Source organism: Malaclemys terrapin, chromosome 1 (assembly GCF_027887155.1).
Source record: "Malaclemys terrapin pileata isolate rMalTer1 chromosome 1, rMalTer1.hap1, whole genome shotgun sequence".
Taxonomy (NCBI): domain Eukaryota; kingdom Metazoa; phylum Chordata; order Testudines; family Emydidae; genus Malaclemys; species Malaclemys terrapin.
Genome location: NC_071505.1, coordinates 62,625,428 through 62,643,792, shown reverse-complemented (window position 1 = coordinate 62,643,792; position 18,365 = coordinate 62,625,428). Strand labels below are relative to the sequence as shown.

Sequence of the window (18,365 nt, the reverse complement as noted above, 5' to 3'; positions counted from 1 at the left end):
GTCAGCTTCTTGAGAAAGGACTATTCTCAGGGAGTGCCCAATCAAGAAACACTTAACTGATAATGGACTTTGGGAGACGCCAATCCACATCTGAGATTTCCTGGGAACATTCAAACTAACATGTAAACAATGGTGTCGGCCTGCAAAAAGCTGAATCATTTATGGACCTGTGACTTGCCTAGGTGGCTACAAACTCCATCTAGTTGTTGTGACTTTGCACAGAAGAACAAAGGAGTTTCCGCCCACAAGAGAGAGAGTATAAAACGCCCTGGAAAGCTCTCCATTTTGTCTTCAGCTGGCTCAAGAGATGGCCTCACCACCCCCAAGAGATGCCTGAAAGAAACTGGAACAAAGAACAGTAACTGTGGGGGTGTAAGTGATTGCTGTACCCAGATTAGGAAGGAGTCCAGTCTGTGAAAGAAGCTGATTGGAACATCTCTAGGGATGAGATTTCATCTGTAATCAGTTTCTTAATGTATTGGGCTTAGACTTGCATGTTTTGTTTTATTTTGCTTGGTAACTTACTTTGTTCTGTCTGTTATTACTTGGAACCACTTAAATCCTACTTTTTATATTTAATAAAATCACTTTTGCTTATTAATTGACCCAGAGTAAGTAAATAACACCTGGGGGAGTAAACAGCTGTGCATCTCTCTCTATCAGTGTTATAGAGGGTGGACAATTTATGAGTTTACCCTGTATAAGCTTTATACAGAGTAAAACAGATTTATTTGGGGTTTGGATCTCATTGGGAGCTGGGTGTCTGGGGGCTGGAGATAAAGTAACCTGCTAAGTGGTTTTCAGTTAAGTCTGCAGTGTTGGGGCATGTGGTTCAGACCCTGGATCTGTGCTGGAGCAGACTGGCATGTCTGGCTCAACAAGGCAGGGTTCTGGAGGCCCAAACTGGTAAAGAAAATGGGCTCAGAGTAGACTCAGCACATCAGGTGACAGTCCCAAAAGGGTCTCTATGACCAACCCGTCACAGAATAATATGAGCAGAATAAAGATGGTAAACTCAGAGACTTCCTGTAATGGCAGACCCAACAACAGAATGAACCTGGAGAGAAATGGAGCTTTCTAATGCAGCTAATTTACATCTTTAAAAATTCTAAACAAATGAGAAGGTCTGAAAGTCTGTGCTAAAAGACTAAGGTCTGGTCTACACTACAGAGTTAGGTCGAAGGAAGCTGCCTTAAGTCATACTATGTGATATCAGATTAATGTATGTGGCTACACTACTGGGTCCTTTACGCCGACCAGAGTCACCTCTAATGTCGATTTCTGTCATGGGTCGACTGTGAGGTAGTGCAGATGCAGAGTTGTGTAATTAGACTTAATTGGCCTCCAGATGGTATCCCACAATGCTCATCTGTGACCACTCTGGAGATCATTCTCAACTCTGCTGCATAGCAGTCAGGTACACAGGAAACAGCCCCTCCCCTGCTAAAGCCCCAGGAATTTTTGATTTCCCATTTCCTGTTTGATAAGCATTGGGAGCATGCCAGCTTGAACACAGCTGATCATGAAGACTACATGCCCCAAACACGCTCCAGTCTGGTCTGCACAAGAGGTGGTGGATCTCATTGCTGTGTGGGGAGAAGAGTCTCTGCAGGCAGACCTCCAATCCAGCAGAAGAAATTCTGACATCTATGCAAAGATCGCTTGTGTAATGGGGGAGAAGGGCTACATGAGGGACGCACAGCAGTGTTGTGTGAAAATAAAAACTTCGCCAAGCGTACCAGAAGGCAAGGGAGGCGAACAGTCATTCTGGTGCTGAACCCCACACATGCCGATTCTACAACGAGCTGCATGCGATTCTCAGGTGGTGACCCTACCAGCACCCCCACAAGTAATGTGGACACCTCACAGGTGTCTGAGTCTAGAGACAACAGGGAGGACGATGTGGTGGATTTGGAAGAGGAGGAAGAGGAGAATGGGAGACAGGCGAGCAGTGGATCCATTCTCCCTGAGAGCCAGGAAATATATAACCCTGGAGCCCCGTTGGTCACAGGACATCACAGTAGCCGACCATGATGCAGAGGAAGGCACCTCTGGTGAGTATACAGTTACAATCAAAATCCAGGTAAACGTTGGCAGGCACACACATTCGGTGGTATTGCATGTTTACTGTGGAAAAAAAAGCGAGGTGCTGTAGCTCTCTGTTTACAAGAGGCTGCTCCAGCTACGCAGAGGGTGCCCCCCGGAAAAGACTGTTTATGTGGACTGGGGTAGCCTGGGAATCCTTCATGGATATCTCTAGGAACCTTTCATGGAGGTACTCTGCAATCCTTTGCAGGTTTCTGGGCGGGCAGTCTTATTTCTTCCACCAGGGTAGGACACTTTTCCACACAACTCCTGAATTAATTCTGCTGTCATCATTGTGGTACATGGCATACCAGCATAAGGACCAGGTCTATACCCAGATGCTTGCAGCATCTCCTTCCTTTCCGCCTCTGTTACCCTCAGAAGACTGATATCACATAGGGTTGCCTAGGGGAAATGGGGGAAGTTCTCATTAAAAGTGCTCTTACAAGAGAAAAAAAAAAAAGAGCATGTAGACCCCCCCTCCCATTCCAGATCATCAAACCATGTGGCCGCTAATGTGCCTTTACTGTGCTCGGCATGGGTCGGCAAGTAGTTTAAGCAGCTGATAGGGGACTGGGGCCCCACATGTGAGATTCTGTAATTTGGCAGTGAAAACATTCCCTCCTCCCCCCGTGGTGCTATGGGGAGGGGTGACTGTTTGACTAGCTACCTCTGCTCCTGACATGCACCTGCCATAAACTTCATTAAAAATTCAGTCTCCCATGGGAGTGCTACTCACCATCGCTGGAACAGCAAAATGGCACAGTGAACGGTTACAGATTCTGATTATGTTATGGCTTGCACCTAGTGTAATAAGTTTTTTTTTTTTTTTATGAAAATGGCCTTGCTATGGAAACATTTTATGCATGGTCCCTTTCTTTTTTCCTCATGACTGACAGCTGTAAATGTGTCCTTCGGCGTGTCACCAACACCAAAAAGCAGACTTTCACCGATTAGAAGGGGTTTAGAAAAAGAACACCTGAGGACATGTTCATCGAGATAATGAACGCCTGTGGGACAGCTGACACAGAGCTGAGAGCATGAGCGTGCGGCGCAGGATGAGATGTACAGCAGACCCTACTTCAGCTCTGGAAATACTGCAGGAGAAGGCACGAGGTGTTTGAGATGCTCACAGCAAGAGTGCACAACTGAGTAGGCTCCATGCTTCTGGGGTTATGGCATACGCACGGCCGATTTAAGCGCAAAAACCACTGGGTTGTTTGCCATTGAGATGAGTGCGGGAGGACAGTGCATCATGGGATGCTGACGCAATGTTCCCATTCTCCCCTGCAATAATGTTTTGGTCCCATGAGGCATTGCACAAACTTCCCAAAACACACTGTGGCAAGTTGCACTTTGGGATAGCTACCCATGATGCACTGCTTTGTGCATCGATACAGGCTCTGCTAGTGAGGACACATTCTATCGAGACAATGAGCATGGTGTGGCCACGCACAATTGACTTAATTCGGAGTCTTAAGGTCGAATTAGATCAAGTCGACTTAACTTTGTAGTATAGACAAGCCCTAAGGAGCTACCATAAATCCAGATACTGCACTGTATGTTGAACGATCTGACCAACTTTTCTACTCCTATGTAGCAACGAGAAAATAGACCAGGCTGCTGATCAATTTTAGTTATCACAAGTCAGGGCAATATTTAGCTCTTCATTCCTTTATGAATTAGATGTGTCAAAATGTTTTGTCCTGGTTCATAAGCATTCCTCAGTATATTATAGATATTAATCTGAGTTTACTATACCCTCCAGAGGATCCCTTTCCTGTCTTTAAATGAGGTCTAAATCTATTAAACATTCCTAAAAATTTTTAGTAGGCATTGATAAAATGTTTGATTGTTTGGTCCACATTTGAATCTTAGGCTTTTGGGGGAGGAAGGGTCCAATGAAGACTGATGGTTGGTTTTCGCTTGGGACATGCTTTAGTTGGAGGATGAGTTTTGTTGGTGACTGTTGTAGGTTAGCTGCAGACTTTAATGGGATTGTTTTTCAAAATAACTGTCAAGGGAGTGACAGATAAATAAAGGCACTGTATATTTTGCATTTCTAAACAGATACATAAATAAAGAAGTGAGACAGGAGAGAAACTGTCTCTGAAGATGTTGCACTTGCTCAAGAGAAGCACTTTCATTTTTAGAGGAACAAACATCATATCAAGTCAGGTTAACTTGCATCAGCAAATGCAACAAAATTAAATGCAACACAGTGTGCATCCTTGCGTGCATTTGTGTATTCAGCTGCTGCAAATGTCTGTTTCAGATGCACAGCATTTGCACTTTTCTCATTTTACAAGGTTTCCACATTCTTAACTTCATCCATTCTCTGGTCTGAGTGAGGAAAATGTTTACTTGACATTATACCACTGGAGTACAAATGAAGTTATACACTTCTTTTTTTTTTTTTTTAATTCCTTCCTTTTTTCCCCCATTACCCCCTTCTTTCACCTTCACTATCATCTGTGTCTTACACAGTGTCCCTGAGCAGTGACATACTGCATCTTCTAAATTTTGTAAAGTTTCCTTTCAAAGCTCCATCCCTGAACATAAGCCCTGTGGTCCAAACCTACCGCAGTTTCCCCAACATAAATTCAGAAGTTGGTGAACAGGGGAAAGAGTGGCCAAAAGCTGTTTCTGAAGCTGTTTACTCAGGACTCCAGACAGAAGCTCCATAGGAGAAGAGCTCTCTGTCAACATCTGCTGGTGAACAGGGGGGAGTACGGCTACAGAGATAGCTCATTTGCATAAGCTTTTTACCCAGTAATCCTCCAAAGACACCTTGAAGAATGAACAGAACTGTGCACAAATTCTGAACTGGTAGGGTGGTGGGAATGAACAGAGAAAGAAGGAGGGATAAGGTGCTCCTACATTGTGGCAGGGACTCTGCTATATGGTCCTACATGCAATGTCCCACCCTGAAGACTTTACAAAGAGATGACACAGAGGTGACTCCACAGTGAGAGTCAACAGGCACAGAGATGGATTTGTGGCAAGAGGAACCAAGGTGGCTCTTTGCTGAAGCTGCAGAAGGCAGCAACAGCCCTGAGCGAACTCCATTGTAGGCCTCCTGTAAAGCTGAAATCGCTATACATGTGTTCGGTGTTGGAGACTCAAGGCAGACCAGGCAGCACTCCTCCTAGAAGCTGGAGACAGGCCTGCCTGAATGCACTCCCAGACTCCGGGGATGTGTCTATCCAATTAAAAGACTACTGCCAGAGATACCGTGAGCTGTGTGTTTTACTTTATTATTAGTGTTTATATAGGTTATAGCTGCATTTTCCCAAGTTAATGCCATGTCCCCTTAAATCCTTGATTTATATACAAAATCCGTGCTTGTAATTGGGGATGTATTGCCAGTTAAGGGTGTCCAGAGAAGCTCTAGCATTTTTCTCAGGTTTCTGGGTGGGGGCTCTCGCAGGTGGTGTTTGTTAGTTTTATCATTTGAACCCAGCCCTTGTTGCTGCCAATGACACATGGCAGAAGGGTTACATGAACAAGAGATGCAAGTGCTCACTGACGTTTTGCGTCAGCACTTCCGCCTCTTTTGTAATTAAATTAGGGAAGTTCCTGCTAATGTGACACTTGAATTCTGAGTTGCAGTTCCAGGGGAACATATGGGGGAGGCAAGTTCCCTGATGGGGGGAAAAAGAAAAATCAACAGAAAAACAACCAGAGGAACAACTAAGTGGTAGCTAAAGGTTCTACAAGAGAAGTTCTCTTCAGTGATACCATCACACTAGGGTTGTTTTTTGGGTACTTTACTACTACCAACAAAGTGTGGGCAATCACCTGAAATATATACATTATCCAGAGTGAAAAAGGACCATGTACACAATTCTTATATTTTACAATCAATTCCATACAGCACATTAAAACTCCCCATATACCAGCAGACATGCATTCCTGTCTTTCTTTTCCGTTAATCACCTGTTCACTCACAATCCAATTTATATGCAATAGACTCATTGTAAAGCAATGGTGCCTGATGCCCTAAGTGAAGAAACGATTGGCCCCTCCTTCAAACACATGAATGCACTTCTGCCTTTTACTCCCACTCAGTTCAGCCGGCCCCCTAATCACCTATGAGTTCTCATCGAGGAAGGTTGCCTGCTTTCTGCTCACTTGTGCTCAGGGACAAAGGAGAACCAGGTTGGTAAAAACGCCACAAGCAGAATGAAGTGGTTAAGGATTGGCCAGTTGATCAAGAAAAATGAAATTCCCAGTTGTATTGTGGCATTTCCTTAAGTTTAGAGCACTAGACAATTTGTAAGCTCTTGGGGAGACAGACTACTTATATGTTTGTGCAATGGGTACCTAGTGCAATGGGTCGCTGGCCATGATCAGGATATCTGAACACTACCCTAATAATCAGGGCTGGCTCTAGCTTTTTTGCTGCCCCAAGCAGCAAAAAAAAGCGCCGCCACCAAGCCCCCCCGCCGAGCCGCCGCGCTGCCCCCCCACGCTGATCGCCGCCGAACCCCCCCCCGAGCACCGAGCCCCGCGCCGCCCCCCCCAGCACTGCGCCGCCGGAGCCCGCCCCCGCCCCCTGCCGCCGGAACCCCCTCCAGCGCCGCGCCCGCGCCGCACCTCCACCGAGCGCCAGAACCCCCCCGAGCGCCGAGCCCCGCGCCGCCCCCTTGCTGACCCCCGTGCCGCCGGAGCGCCCCCCCACCCCCGCGGAATGCCGCTCCGCGCTCCCACCGCCGCCCCTTACCAGGTGCCGCCCCAAGCATGTGCTTGGGTGCCTGGAGCCAGCCCTGCTAATAATAATACAACTCCCTACACAGTCTAGGTCATCTGTAAGTATCTGCCAACATAAAATGACGTTTTTCTCTTGAGCAGAACAAATTTGAGTTCACAATGACGTGGCTGTTTGTCAGCAACACTGTTTATAAAATGCAGCATAGTTCAACAGATAAGGCCACAAACAGGGAGTAAGGAGACTTGCAATTTATTCTGACTCTGTGATTCTCACACTGTGTAACACTGGCAACTTACTCCACCTAGCTGTGACTCTGGTTCCCCATTAGTAAAATAGGGATAACGATACTTAGCTATCTGCTTTGAGATCTACAGATTAAGAATGTTATATAAATATTAAGTATTATTATTTTATTACTAAGATTGACATTTCCCTTAATTTAAAATCCTTCCGTGTCAGATATACCACTACAAGTCTACACAACATTAATCCGATCTAATTTACTGTCAGCAGCATGATATCGATCTACAACAAGAGAATATGAACCTGTTGAATTTTGTTCCAAAATGCCACCTTAATTTCCAACCAACCACAATGGGGACTCTATACAATTTATTATGAATTAATAATAAATAAATAATAATAATAGAATAATATAATCTAAATGATACCCTACAAAATGCTAAGGACATATTCTCAGGCTTTGTTTTTCATGGGTTACTATGACGAATGGCAAATTTTGAGAGAACAGTAGGACAAATACTATATTTTTAAAGTATTTCTTACAATAGATTTTTTGCTTTAATATATTTTGGGGTTTTTTTTAATTATTTAAATCCATAATACCATGATATAAAAGTAAACCAGAGTCATTTTGACACCTAAGAACATTTATGGCATGAAGCTAATTTCATATTTTTGAGGCAAAATTTTTCCCTTGATAAAGATACAAAATTAGCATGCAAAAAAGTTTCTCAGGCAAAATTTTTAGTCATGAGGATGAAAACTATGTCCCCTGTACAGATGTTCTAGCTATTTACATGATAAATACTGATTATCCATACAGGAATTTTCCAGCACACTTTTAAGTTAAATGTTCAAGTTCAAATTAATCTTCCTTTGACAATGTCTGCCTAATATTTCAGTGTTGTACAGTGTTTCCAAAGTCTGAATTTATAGTGAATCTATTAGACTTTTTTTAAAAGCTACATTCCAGACTTTGTGCCAGCTTCAGAAAAAAAAATAGTCATGTCTTTTTTTATTTTTCAATATTTTCACACATGTTGCTAGAAAAGAAACAGAAGGAAATTCTCCCCCTCTTGCCCTAGAGCAGATTTTTGTGATTCAAGAATAGTTTCCATTCTTCCCGTCCCACCAAATACATACAGAGAGTGACCACTAAGGGCTTGTCTACCCTTGAAAGTTAATTCGGATTAAGGTAGGTGTGAATTTATAAAGTGCAATAGCTATTCCTGAATAACTCGATGCATGAACATTCTTATTCTGGAATAAAAGCTTAATCCATTTTCAAAGCTGAAAAGGAACAAGGCATTATTTTGCCATCATAACATTGTCTATACATGGAGTATTTGGGAATAACAAAGTCCTAGCTGTACAGCTTTCTGTTTTGAAATTGAGATGTGCAGAAAGACAGATGGAACAGGGCAGCCAGAGCAATATTCCTACAATTCATACATCCTGCATGTTGGTAAAGGATGTTAATAAATCATAGAGAGCTCAAAGAAGAGCCACAAGAATGATTAAAGGATCAGAAAACCTGCCTTATAGTGATAAACTAAATAGATTGAGCTCCTTGAGTCTAACAAACAGAAGGTTAATGGATGACTTGATTAGTCTATAAATACCTACCTAGGAAACAAATATTTAATAATGGGCTCTTCAATCTAGCAGAGAAAGGTATAACACGATCCAATGCCTGGAAGTTGAAGCTCGACAAATTCAGACTGGAAATAAGGTGTAAATTTTTAACAGGGAGAATAATTAACCATTGGAACAATTTACCAAGGGTCATGGTGGATTCTCCATCACTGACCAGCAACATAACAATTTTACACAACTTTTCATCAGAAGGATGAAGCCACATGCATCACGGTGTTAAAGGTGGGTGCTACCATATCTGTCCATGTTAAAGACACATTCATACCAGAGATAGGGGATTTCCCAAGTATGGTGACTGACAGAATGTTCAAAGCAGCTCTCTGGCATGACTACGAGGTGGCCTCAGTATCCGCTAACCTTTCTATGCCTCTACCCTCTTTCTATTCCCAGTGTAGTCACTCTAAAGAAAAAGCCTGGCAAATATTGCCCATCAGGAGAGGAAAAAGAAAACCATACAGAATACTGGAGTCCTTGTTCACACTTTAAACATATTCACTGCAAAGGGGAATTCTTTAAAGAGCATTTTCATTCCAATTAGGCAACAAGGAAGAGCAACAGTTGGTAGTTCTGTTCCATGCCATCTTTAGAGTAGTTTTATAAAAAATATATCAGAAAACATTTAAAACTACCTTGCCCTTCCATTACATATTCACAAGTCATGGGCATCAAAATAAGCATTTACCTTACTTGAGCAATACCTGCAACTAGGAACCCCAAACACAACAATTAAAACCACAACAATATCACTCAATTATATACGTATCATGAATTGGGTCTTGTAAGTCCTTCACTCTGCAGATTTCACACCCTATACTGGCTGCTGCAAAGATACAGTCCAGTGTAAAAAAAAGGGAAAAATAGTACAGGTACCTCAAAATTCAAATTGAGATCACTGCTGTAAATGGGAAGAAAGGAAATACACCGCTACCTCGATATAACACGACCTGATATGACACGAATTCAAATATAACGCAGTAAAGCAGTGCTCGGGGAGGGGGGGGCGGGGCTGCGCACTCCAGTGGATCAAAGCAAGTTCAATATAACGTGGTTTCACCTATAACGCAGTAAAAATTTTTGGCTCCCGAGGACAGCGTTATAGCGAGGTAGAGGTGTATGTCATTTCCGAGAGACTTCTAGGTCACTAACATTGTAGAATTTTCAGAAGTATAACAATTTAAAACCCTGCATTAAATAAATTTATGGGGTAACATTAACTTAATTACAAGACTGCTCTGAACTTATATTAATATTGTTTTTCTATTTAAAATAAAATTTTCCCTCTTAACTAAGATATGTATTTTTGAGCGACTGTTTCATATAATAGACATCTCAGCTGCTCTCAGTGTAAGAAATTATTTTACAATTTAAGGGCATACTATTTTATAACTTCAACAAAAACCCGGGTATAAGTAGCTTAACAAGTGGCAGTCTGCTTTCACCATCCTCATTTGGAGAAAACAGTTCTGTTTGCTGCTTTGTGTGTTTTGTCTTGTTAGATACACATTAATCCGTTATACTGACCTTCGCTTTTTTCCCCTGTAACACATTAAAATTCTTTAAAAAGGTAAGTTGAGAGATATTGCCTTTTGGTAAACCTACTAGAAAGAAGTCTGCAGACTGGTCTGGCATGCATTGTGTACATGCATCTGTCATGAAAATTTCATGACAAATCACTTGCTTCTTGACATACAGGCTGCACAGAATTCAAATTCCCATAAAATGTCTTTGTCCACAACGAAGAAAAATATTCATTTTGAAAAGGTAATGATAATTAACAAGTTCTACCTCTCTTCTATTTGCTTTACTTTTTATTATTATGATTTTTTTTAAAAGATGGATCAGTTAAAACTTACGGCAAAACAATGGCTTCCTGGTGATCATCTCAAGGTAAAAAGAAGAAAGTAAAAAGATATGAACCAATGAAGAGAATGAATTAAAGGCATCAGCAATAACAGTGCTATTCTTAGGTGGTGAGAAAACTCAGATCCTTTTCAAGATTGGCCTGCCTCAGTCTCATTAAAATTGAAGATGAACTGATAAATTAGTTTGATGAGTAGAACATGAATACAGTGTATTCAGCATGACATTGTAAATCTAAACATACCTGAATTGGAGTCAAACTTTGTTTCTGACCTGCAAAGGGAAACAGAAAGAACTTACATTATAAGAACTGCTTTTAATCTTGGAAACTAGTTGACAAGAGGGAAAAAAACTACTGTTTTTAAGAAGTAGGCATACCTCTGTGTTTTAATAATTCATGCATGCAAATTGATTTTAATCCCAAATGCTGCTTTTCATGTTTAATACTTTTATTGGATTTGCACAATGTACAGTTAAAAAGAAGAGAAATTTTAAAAGAAAGAAAAAACACACAAGGGAAACCAAACACAGGATATAAATATAAAACCAGGATTAAGTTATGTAACTATGTATTACAGCACATACTTGTAGTTATGAAATACATATTGTTCTCATTCATTTTAGTTTTCAAAAAGTAATTAACAGGATTCCATATATTCATGAACGTTTCTAATCTATTTTTGAACCAGATACTTTTCATTAATATCATATGTATTGTATACAATGATCAGTAGTTGGGCAACATCTTATGAGGGTTTTGTGTGTGTCTTTAATTTCCTCACTCTGCAAATAGAAAAAAATAGCTCTGTTCTCTTTAAACACAAGTTGAACTGATTTTGATGTCTTAGCAAAGATAATGATGTGTGCTAGATGCACAATTATCCTCCTTCTTGCGTACTACAGATTTTCACTCTCTAACAAGGAGTATTGTCCTCTAAGAGCTTAGCACATAGCAAATGAACCTGATAACCTGTACATTTAATAAGAAGGAGAAAAAGTCTAGCCCTTGTGGGAACATTATGTTTCAGATATAGGTTAATAATAGTTGTAAATTCAGAAGCCTTTGAAGCTCTCAGTTCAGCTGTGGGAAAACTTAAGTTGGGTAATTATTCTCAAGATGCGGCTGATGTGCTGTCAAGCAGAATTAACCCTACCACTGGGCCTATCTGCACAAGCGGCTATAAGACAGCATTGTCTATATCTAGTTCTCAAACCAATTAGCAGGCATGCTCCAGTCAGATGTATATCGCTCAATCAGTTGTATATATGTTCACAGCTGCCATAGCAAGATACAAGAACTGACCAGCAGGAGTTCTGTTAGAGGAAGCTAACTGGCAGAAAGACTTTTTGGGGGAACACATTTAACCAAGAGGGAAATAAAACATTTGGTTCTTTTAATCTATGACAGGATGCTGGGGTGGTTTTGGAAGTTACAACCTTGCTTTATGAAAGAAGTTCAGGAACAAAAGATAGGTATGTATTTGTTTTAGATAGATAGATAGTCTTTAGTTTGTTTTTAGACATGTCAAAGTCTAATTATATATATATATATATATATATAATTAGACTTTGACATGTCTAAAAACAATGTCAAGATAAAGTGAGAATCTAGAGGAGCAAATTAATGTCAATCTCTACGTTCAAGAAAATTGGACAAATGTACACAATGAATATTAATGGAAGAATAGGGGGAAAACAAGAGAAAGGGAGGGAGGGAGTTAAACAATCAAAAAGGAAACTAGAAATGTACCTGCCTCCCTTTTCCCTTCCCACCTCTCCCCATTTTCCCCCTCTTGAACAGTTTAAATGAAAACCTCACTTTGGTCAAAGGATGGAGTGGAGAAGAAAATACAGTGATATTTTCAGCAGAAACACATTCTAATTTATTTTTTACCAAGAGCTAACAGAAGTATTAAACAAAGAAAACATGTAATTCATATACATTCAAAATCAACATGATGGGAAAAGCTGCACAGTTACCACTCTATTTTAGTTCCTTTTTTATACTGGAGTGCAAGGGCCTGATTTTGCAAACATTTATGCATGTGACTTACAATGGGTATTCCCACAGAGTTCATATCAAAAGAAAAAAATACAGAGCTATTCCAAACAAAGAGATTCAGTATATTTTGCTTAACATACTCTCACCAAGTTGTACTGTATCTTTTTATGCAGTTCAATCATACCCATCACCAAGTTATCTGAACACCTCAGATGCCTGGACTTACTGAGCATCAATACAATTAATATGAATATGGGATCCAAGATAATAGCAAGGCATTTCTATGGCTGACAGGGACTAGAATCACTGTGTGCCCCCCTACATTGCATATTTTCCAAATAGAGTTGACAGGGCAACTTCTCTTCTTAAACCATCTGAAGAAGTGAGGTTCTGACCCACGAAAGCTTATGCTCCCAGTACTTCTGTTAGTCTCAAAGGTGCCACAGGACCCTCTGTTGCTCTCTTCTTAAAGAGGACCAGGATCCCAAAATGCCATAGGGGGACAGCTTCACTGAAGTTCTCTGGTTTCCCACCAGTTTAATTTTGGCAAATTTTGTAGACAGAGGAAATGAGTTCCAAAACCCTTGTTATCAAAAACAGACAATCACTTTTCACTCTCATTAACAACACCTAGATGCAATATAGATCTCATCTCTCTTCAGCTCTATTCAGCGGTTAATTTTGTGGCAATAAACATGCTACTTCATCTGTATTTGTTCTTCCCTCGTGATTGGGCTGCTTCAGGCTTTACTTTTTTCCTTTTGTGAAACAGCTTTTACTGCATAACATTACACAGCATGGCCACTCCAGTGCTATCTTGATATGTAGTGTCATATGCTGGAAACAGGACTAGGCTTTTTGATTGGGCTGGAGACCTGTCATTCACCTTGTCATGTGAAGTGTAACACACTGTGAGTTGCTGCAACAACCACCAAGCCAGAAAGTAGTGGGGGGAGGGGGTTGCCAGGGGTCACTGGGCAATGTAATGAGTACTAAAGCTCTAAATAGTCATAAATTACAGGACAGAAAACCAGGAAACTGATCTGGGGTAAGAAATGAATAGAACTTAATGTCTAGCAGTTGCTATGAAAGCAAACAGAACACTAGGATGTTGCCATAGAAATCATTTAATAAGAGAACATTATACCACTGTAGAAAGGGCTACAGAGACCAAATCTTGGAGTACTGGGCAAAATTTAGGACACAGTATTACAGAAATGGTATTGATTGAAGAATTGAAAAAGGGAAAAAAGGTCAAGGACAATGAAGTGTCTCTGACACTAAAACTAAGCAATGACTTAGAGGAATGAATGAAAGAGCAATCCTCCAGGAATTGAAGGATTCAAACGTCAAGGAGGAAGATGTTTAAGAAGATGTTTTTGTTTCAAGTCGTTGAAGGAGTTACGGCTAGAATTTAGGGGTAAAATGCTGGTCCCATTGAAGGCAATAGCAAAGCTTCCAATGCCTTAAATGGAACCTAGACCTCATTCATCCTAGACCTCAAGGTCATTATATTTCTTCCCTTACAATACAGCAGATTAATGTATCAGAAACTAGGTTCATATGGCCATTAAAACTGTGAATAAGGAAACGCCAATATCAGAGACCGTATCAAACAAATTCCTGGAAGTAAGTTCCAAGGACAACTTGTTCTAATTAAAAATAAAAATATTCCCTATGACTTTATTATGTTACCATTTCTAAATTACCTTAACTAGCAGGAAGGACTTGTGTTCCTGTTATTTGCTCCAATCTGAGTATCCTGCAAAGCAAGATCTATGACATGGGACCAAATACTCACTTTGTAAACTACTTTTAATATTGTTTCCATTGTTTGTTTTTTCTTGAGTGTAATAAGTCTATTGCTTAACTAAAACTCTTGTGATTCTCATTCTTCATCTTTTATCCCTCCTGTATATTCCCTTCTCCTTTGCCCTATGGGAGTGTTCTGAAAGTAACAGCAGCATTCAGACACACAGGGAGCAGAAAAATGTACTGTTGTACACAGGGCCATCCCTAGGGCGGTGTAGGGCCCAGGGTAGAAGTGACGAATCCGTCACTTCCAGGACTGACACATCACCTACGGGACCGACCACGCTGGCCAATTGCACCAGCCCGCCAGGCCCCCCAAAGCGCAGGGCCCAGAGCTGTCGCCCCGATTCACCGTAACCATTGGGTGACCAGATGAGGGGAAGAAAATATCTGGACACATGGGGGTGCCCACCGGCAGAGCAAAAAAAAGCCGAGTCCTGACCTGGAGCAAAAAAACAAAAACAAAAACAAAACACTGTGCTGCCAGCCACAGTCATCCTACATACCCGGCTCCGGTTGTACATTTATAAATTGCCTTTCATCACAAAGTGCTTTACAATCCATAAACGTATAGCATGACGCTGGAATATGGGACAAGCAAACAAAACTACCAACACAGAAAAACAAAATATAATGAAACTGGAGCATTGGGAAATTTTAGCTAAGGACATTCAGACAGACCCTTACTGCCATGAGATCTATAAATATCCACAGGGATAGAGAAAGTCTCTCTTTTGAAGGTCAAACACAATAAATTGCACGTTAGTCAACTTATCTACTTTGGAAAGATGAATCAACCTTGAGAGGAACTGAACCTGTGGTTCCAGGATGCCTAGGTGTTTTAAACCTGATGTTTTGACCCTGAAGCCTCTCTCCCAACAAAGGGAGAGAGAAAAACTGAGCAGTGAGAACCACAAAATGATTCTGAAGAAGAGCTTTCTGGAGCTCAAAACCAAGTCTCTCTCACCAACTAAAGTTGGTCCAATAAAAGATATTATCTCATCCACCCCATCTCTCTCAAAATGTTTCTATGCTGTTGACTTTGTCATATATTCTTCCAGTATATAACTGAAATGTAACAACTGGCCTGTGGCACATATTGCAGATGGACTAGTAGTGGCACAAATACAACTGTGCATATCTGGCATTTGATTTTCCATTTGTCAGTGGGGCAGGTTTTTTTGCAGGGTGGGGAGGAAGTTGCCCGCAGTTGTTTAATAGAGAATTCCACTAATCTTCTGCAGCAGCTCAACATTAGCACCGTTACTCATTTTTCTTCCTCTGTCCTTCCTTGTCTGAGTCTCTATCAGATTCTTTAGTCTTCTTCACAACTGAGTGGGAGATTTGTTTTTGTTGAAATTAAATGAACACAGGGAACAGATACTGTAAAGCTCTCTGCCTCCTTGAATAGCATCTGCCGCAGCGTCATTAGTTCCTATCTTTACAACAGCATTGTCCTTATAATACTTACAAGAGGGAGGGAGAGAGCATTGGCCCCTTTCAGTTTGTCAGTACTTTTCCCTCAGACTCATATTTTATATGGATACCATGCTATCCCCAATGATACCAGGCATAGCTTTGACAGGGGAAATATTAGCAATTTCATACCACTAAAACAGAGCTTTCATTGATCAGGAATCTGTTGGAGTTGGAAAAATAAATGGTAACTATGGGCCAACTTTCTTCACTTATTACTTTCTACTTTTCCGTAGGATTGTGTGAATAAACTTTGCTCCAGACTGTCTATGGCCGTGGGCTGGGGAGAGACAGATGTAGAACTTGCATACAAGCGGTCTGACCAATTGCAATCAAACTGATGTTCTGATCACTGCTGGCAGAATGAAATAAAAATCTCTAATCATTCTTCCCAATTTTTCCTCAATACAGATAATTCTAAGATAAGAAGCATTATCAGCATCTTCCTCCCCTTTCCAAGCATAGACAGTGCCTCGACCGAAAATGCTCACAAATCCTATTTATGCACCAAGCCCCAACCAACAAGACAAGTTTCCAAAAAGAAAGAAAGAGAAAAAACATCATGGATTGAAAACTAATACCTGGTGTAATTATCCATCCAGGGATTTATATGACCCCATTAGTGTGCTATCTGAGCACCTTCCAAGTATTTAAAAAAGAAAAATCTCTCCCCTTCCCAGCCTGTAAGAGAAACAACTTCGTTAACTGTAGGTTGTTATTGTGTGTTTGTGTTCAACCTACTGACCTGAAAAGAACAGTTTTAACTCAACTGTGGTCAACAGAGTGACTCCAGAATGATTTCCCCCAATGTTTATATTAATGTTATTGTAGACAACATATGTGAATTTTCTGCAGCTTGTTATGTAGTTCAATACCTATTCACTGTGCCCAATGTATCTGTCAGGCTAGATACAGTAAATATGACTAAACTTAACATAGAATAACCAGGACTGACTGAAGAGTCTAGTTCTTCCCATCAAGGCTGATGTGTAGTCAGTCCAAGATGGCATGCGTTTTAAAACACAGGAAATAGGATACAAACTTGACATTTCTAAACAACATGTAAAGCTAAATTTTGCCCTCAGACACACATGAAACTCCCACTAAGTCCATGGGTACTACACATGGGTAACTCAGGACAGAATGTGGTCATTAGTATCCATAGAAACCTTGGCACTTATGACACCTTACCCTTAAACATTTTAAATAGGGGCTTGCACCTCAGTAGCGATTGATAACGGTGAAACTAAACAATTTCAGAAGTTTGCTTGGATGAGTTCTGAAATGTTCATCAACTAGTATGGGGGGAGGAGAGGAGTGTCTCTCTTCTCTTACTTTGCCCTTTATGGTGCTTCGCATTCTTCTGCCACCCTCTTCCAACTCCAGGCATATCCTTCCCCTTCTGGAAGTCCTACCCTCTTCAACTTCCTCTACCCAACAGACTATGCCATCCCCCAACTCTCTGTACCCTCCCCAGAAAATACTCTACTTACTGTTGGTGATGTTCCATCAAGGGGGAAGTCTGAGCTTTAGTGCTCTCCTAGATTGTGGCTGACATTCTAATATGTGCTCCTGGACTAGCAGAGGATGTCTTAGCATCCATGAAATTTATAGGCAGCAGCCAGTCAGGTAGAGTTTGTCAGAGTTACAGAAAAACCATGACCAACTTTAACAAATGTATATGGCTTGCCAGGAATCAGAGAAAAGTGGACATCAACTGTTAGTTTTCTAAACTGGTTCGCCCATCCTTAAGACAGATATGAAAATGTTACAGGAATTAGATGTTTGCATGTCTATTAGCAAACATGAATATACTTGTTCAAATTTTAAAGGTATCTAAACTAATACTTACGAGGTTTGTCAAGAGGCTGGCAAATCAAGAATTTAAAAAGTTACCCATGCACAAATTCTAAATAATGTATTTACTCTAGTTACTGCAGCTTCTATAAGCCTCACTTGTCAAACAAAAACAGTGAATCAAGTCTTTCCCCACTAGCTCTGTAGCTACATCCAAGGGAGACAGTACTCACATGCTAGAGATCATGGTTGGGAACAGGGGGGGCTGAAGCAGCTGTAGGAATCACTAAGATCTGCTCAGCCTGTTCACTAATCAGTAAAGTTGTGTAATTCTTTCATTAAGGAGCTATTGAGGACTTGTAGGATAAACTGCTCTTCCAACTTGCCACAAAGTACATAGATGGCATGTGAAAACTCCAGAAATAGCAGAGTGTGCAGCTGCTCACTGACTCCTGTAAGCTTGTGGCAAAGGGTTCATCTGTTGGTGAACTGAGTCACAGCACCAGCTGCGTGACTGTATTTCAACTGTAACTTTTTTGCACAAATATTCCCATTTGGTACATTTCCTAGAAGCCTCCTGTGCAATGCTACTCTATGCTACCAGAAAATTCAGGGCATTCCTCATCTCTTTCGGAACTAAACTCAGTCACTGATGGAATTCACATTTAGTACCACATAGAATTTACTTAACACTAATTTCCAAGTTCACACTAAATCCAC

General features: G+C 40.9%; 1 protein-coding gene across 4 annotated transcripts in view; it reads right to left on the bottom strand.

The window, feature by feature from the left end:
• Nucleotides 1–18,365, bottom strand: part of MSRB3 (methionine sulfoxide reductase B3) — a 138,625-nt gene that overhangs the window by 55,371 nt on the left and 64,889 nt on the right. For all 4 annotated transcript variants that reach the window (XM_054025715.1, XM_054025734.1, XM_054025724.1 and 1 more), the window contains one exon: nucleotides 10,803–10,831. In XM_054025715.1, the coding sequence (XP_053881690.1) occupies nucleotides 10,803–10,831 (29 nt within the window). The remainder of the gene's footprint in view (nucleotides 1–10,802; nucleotides 10,832–18,365) is intronic.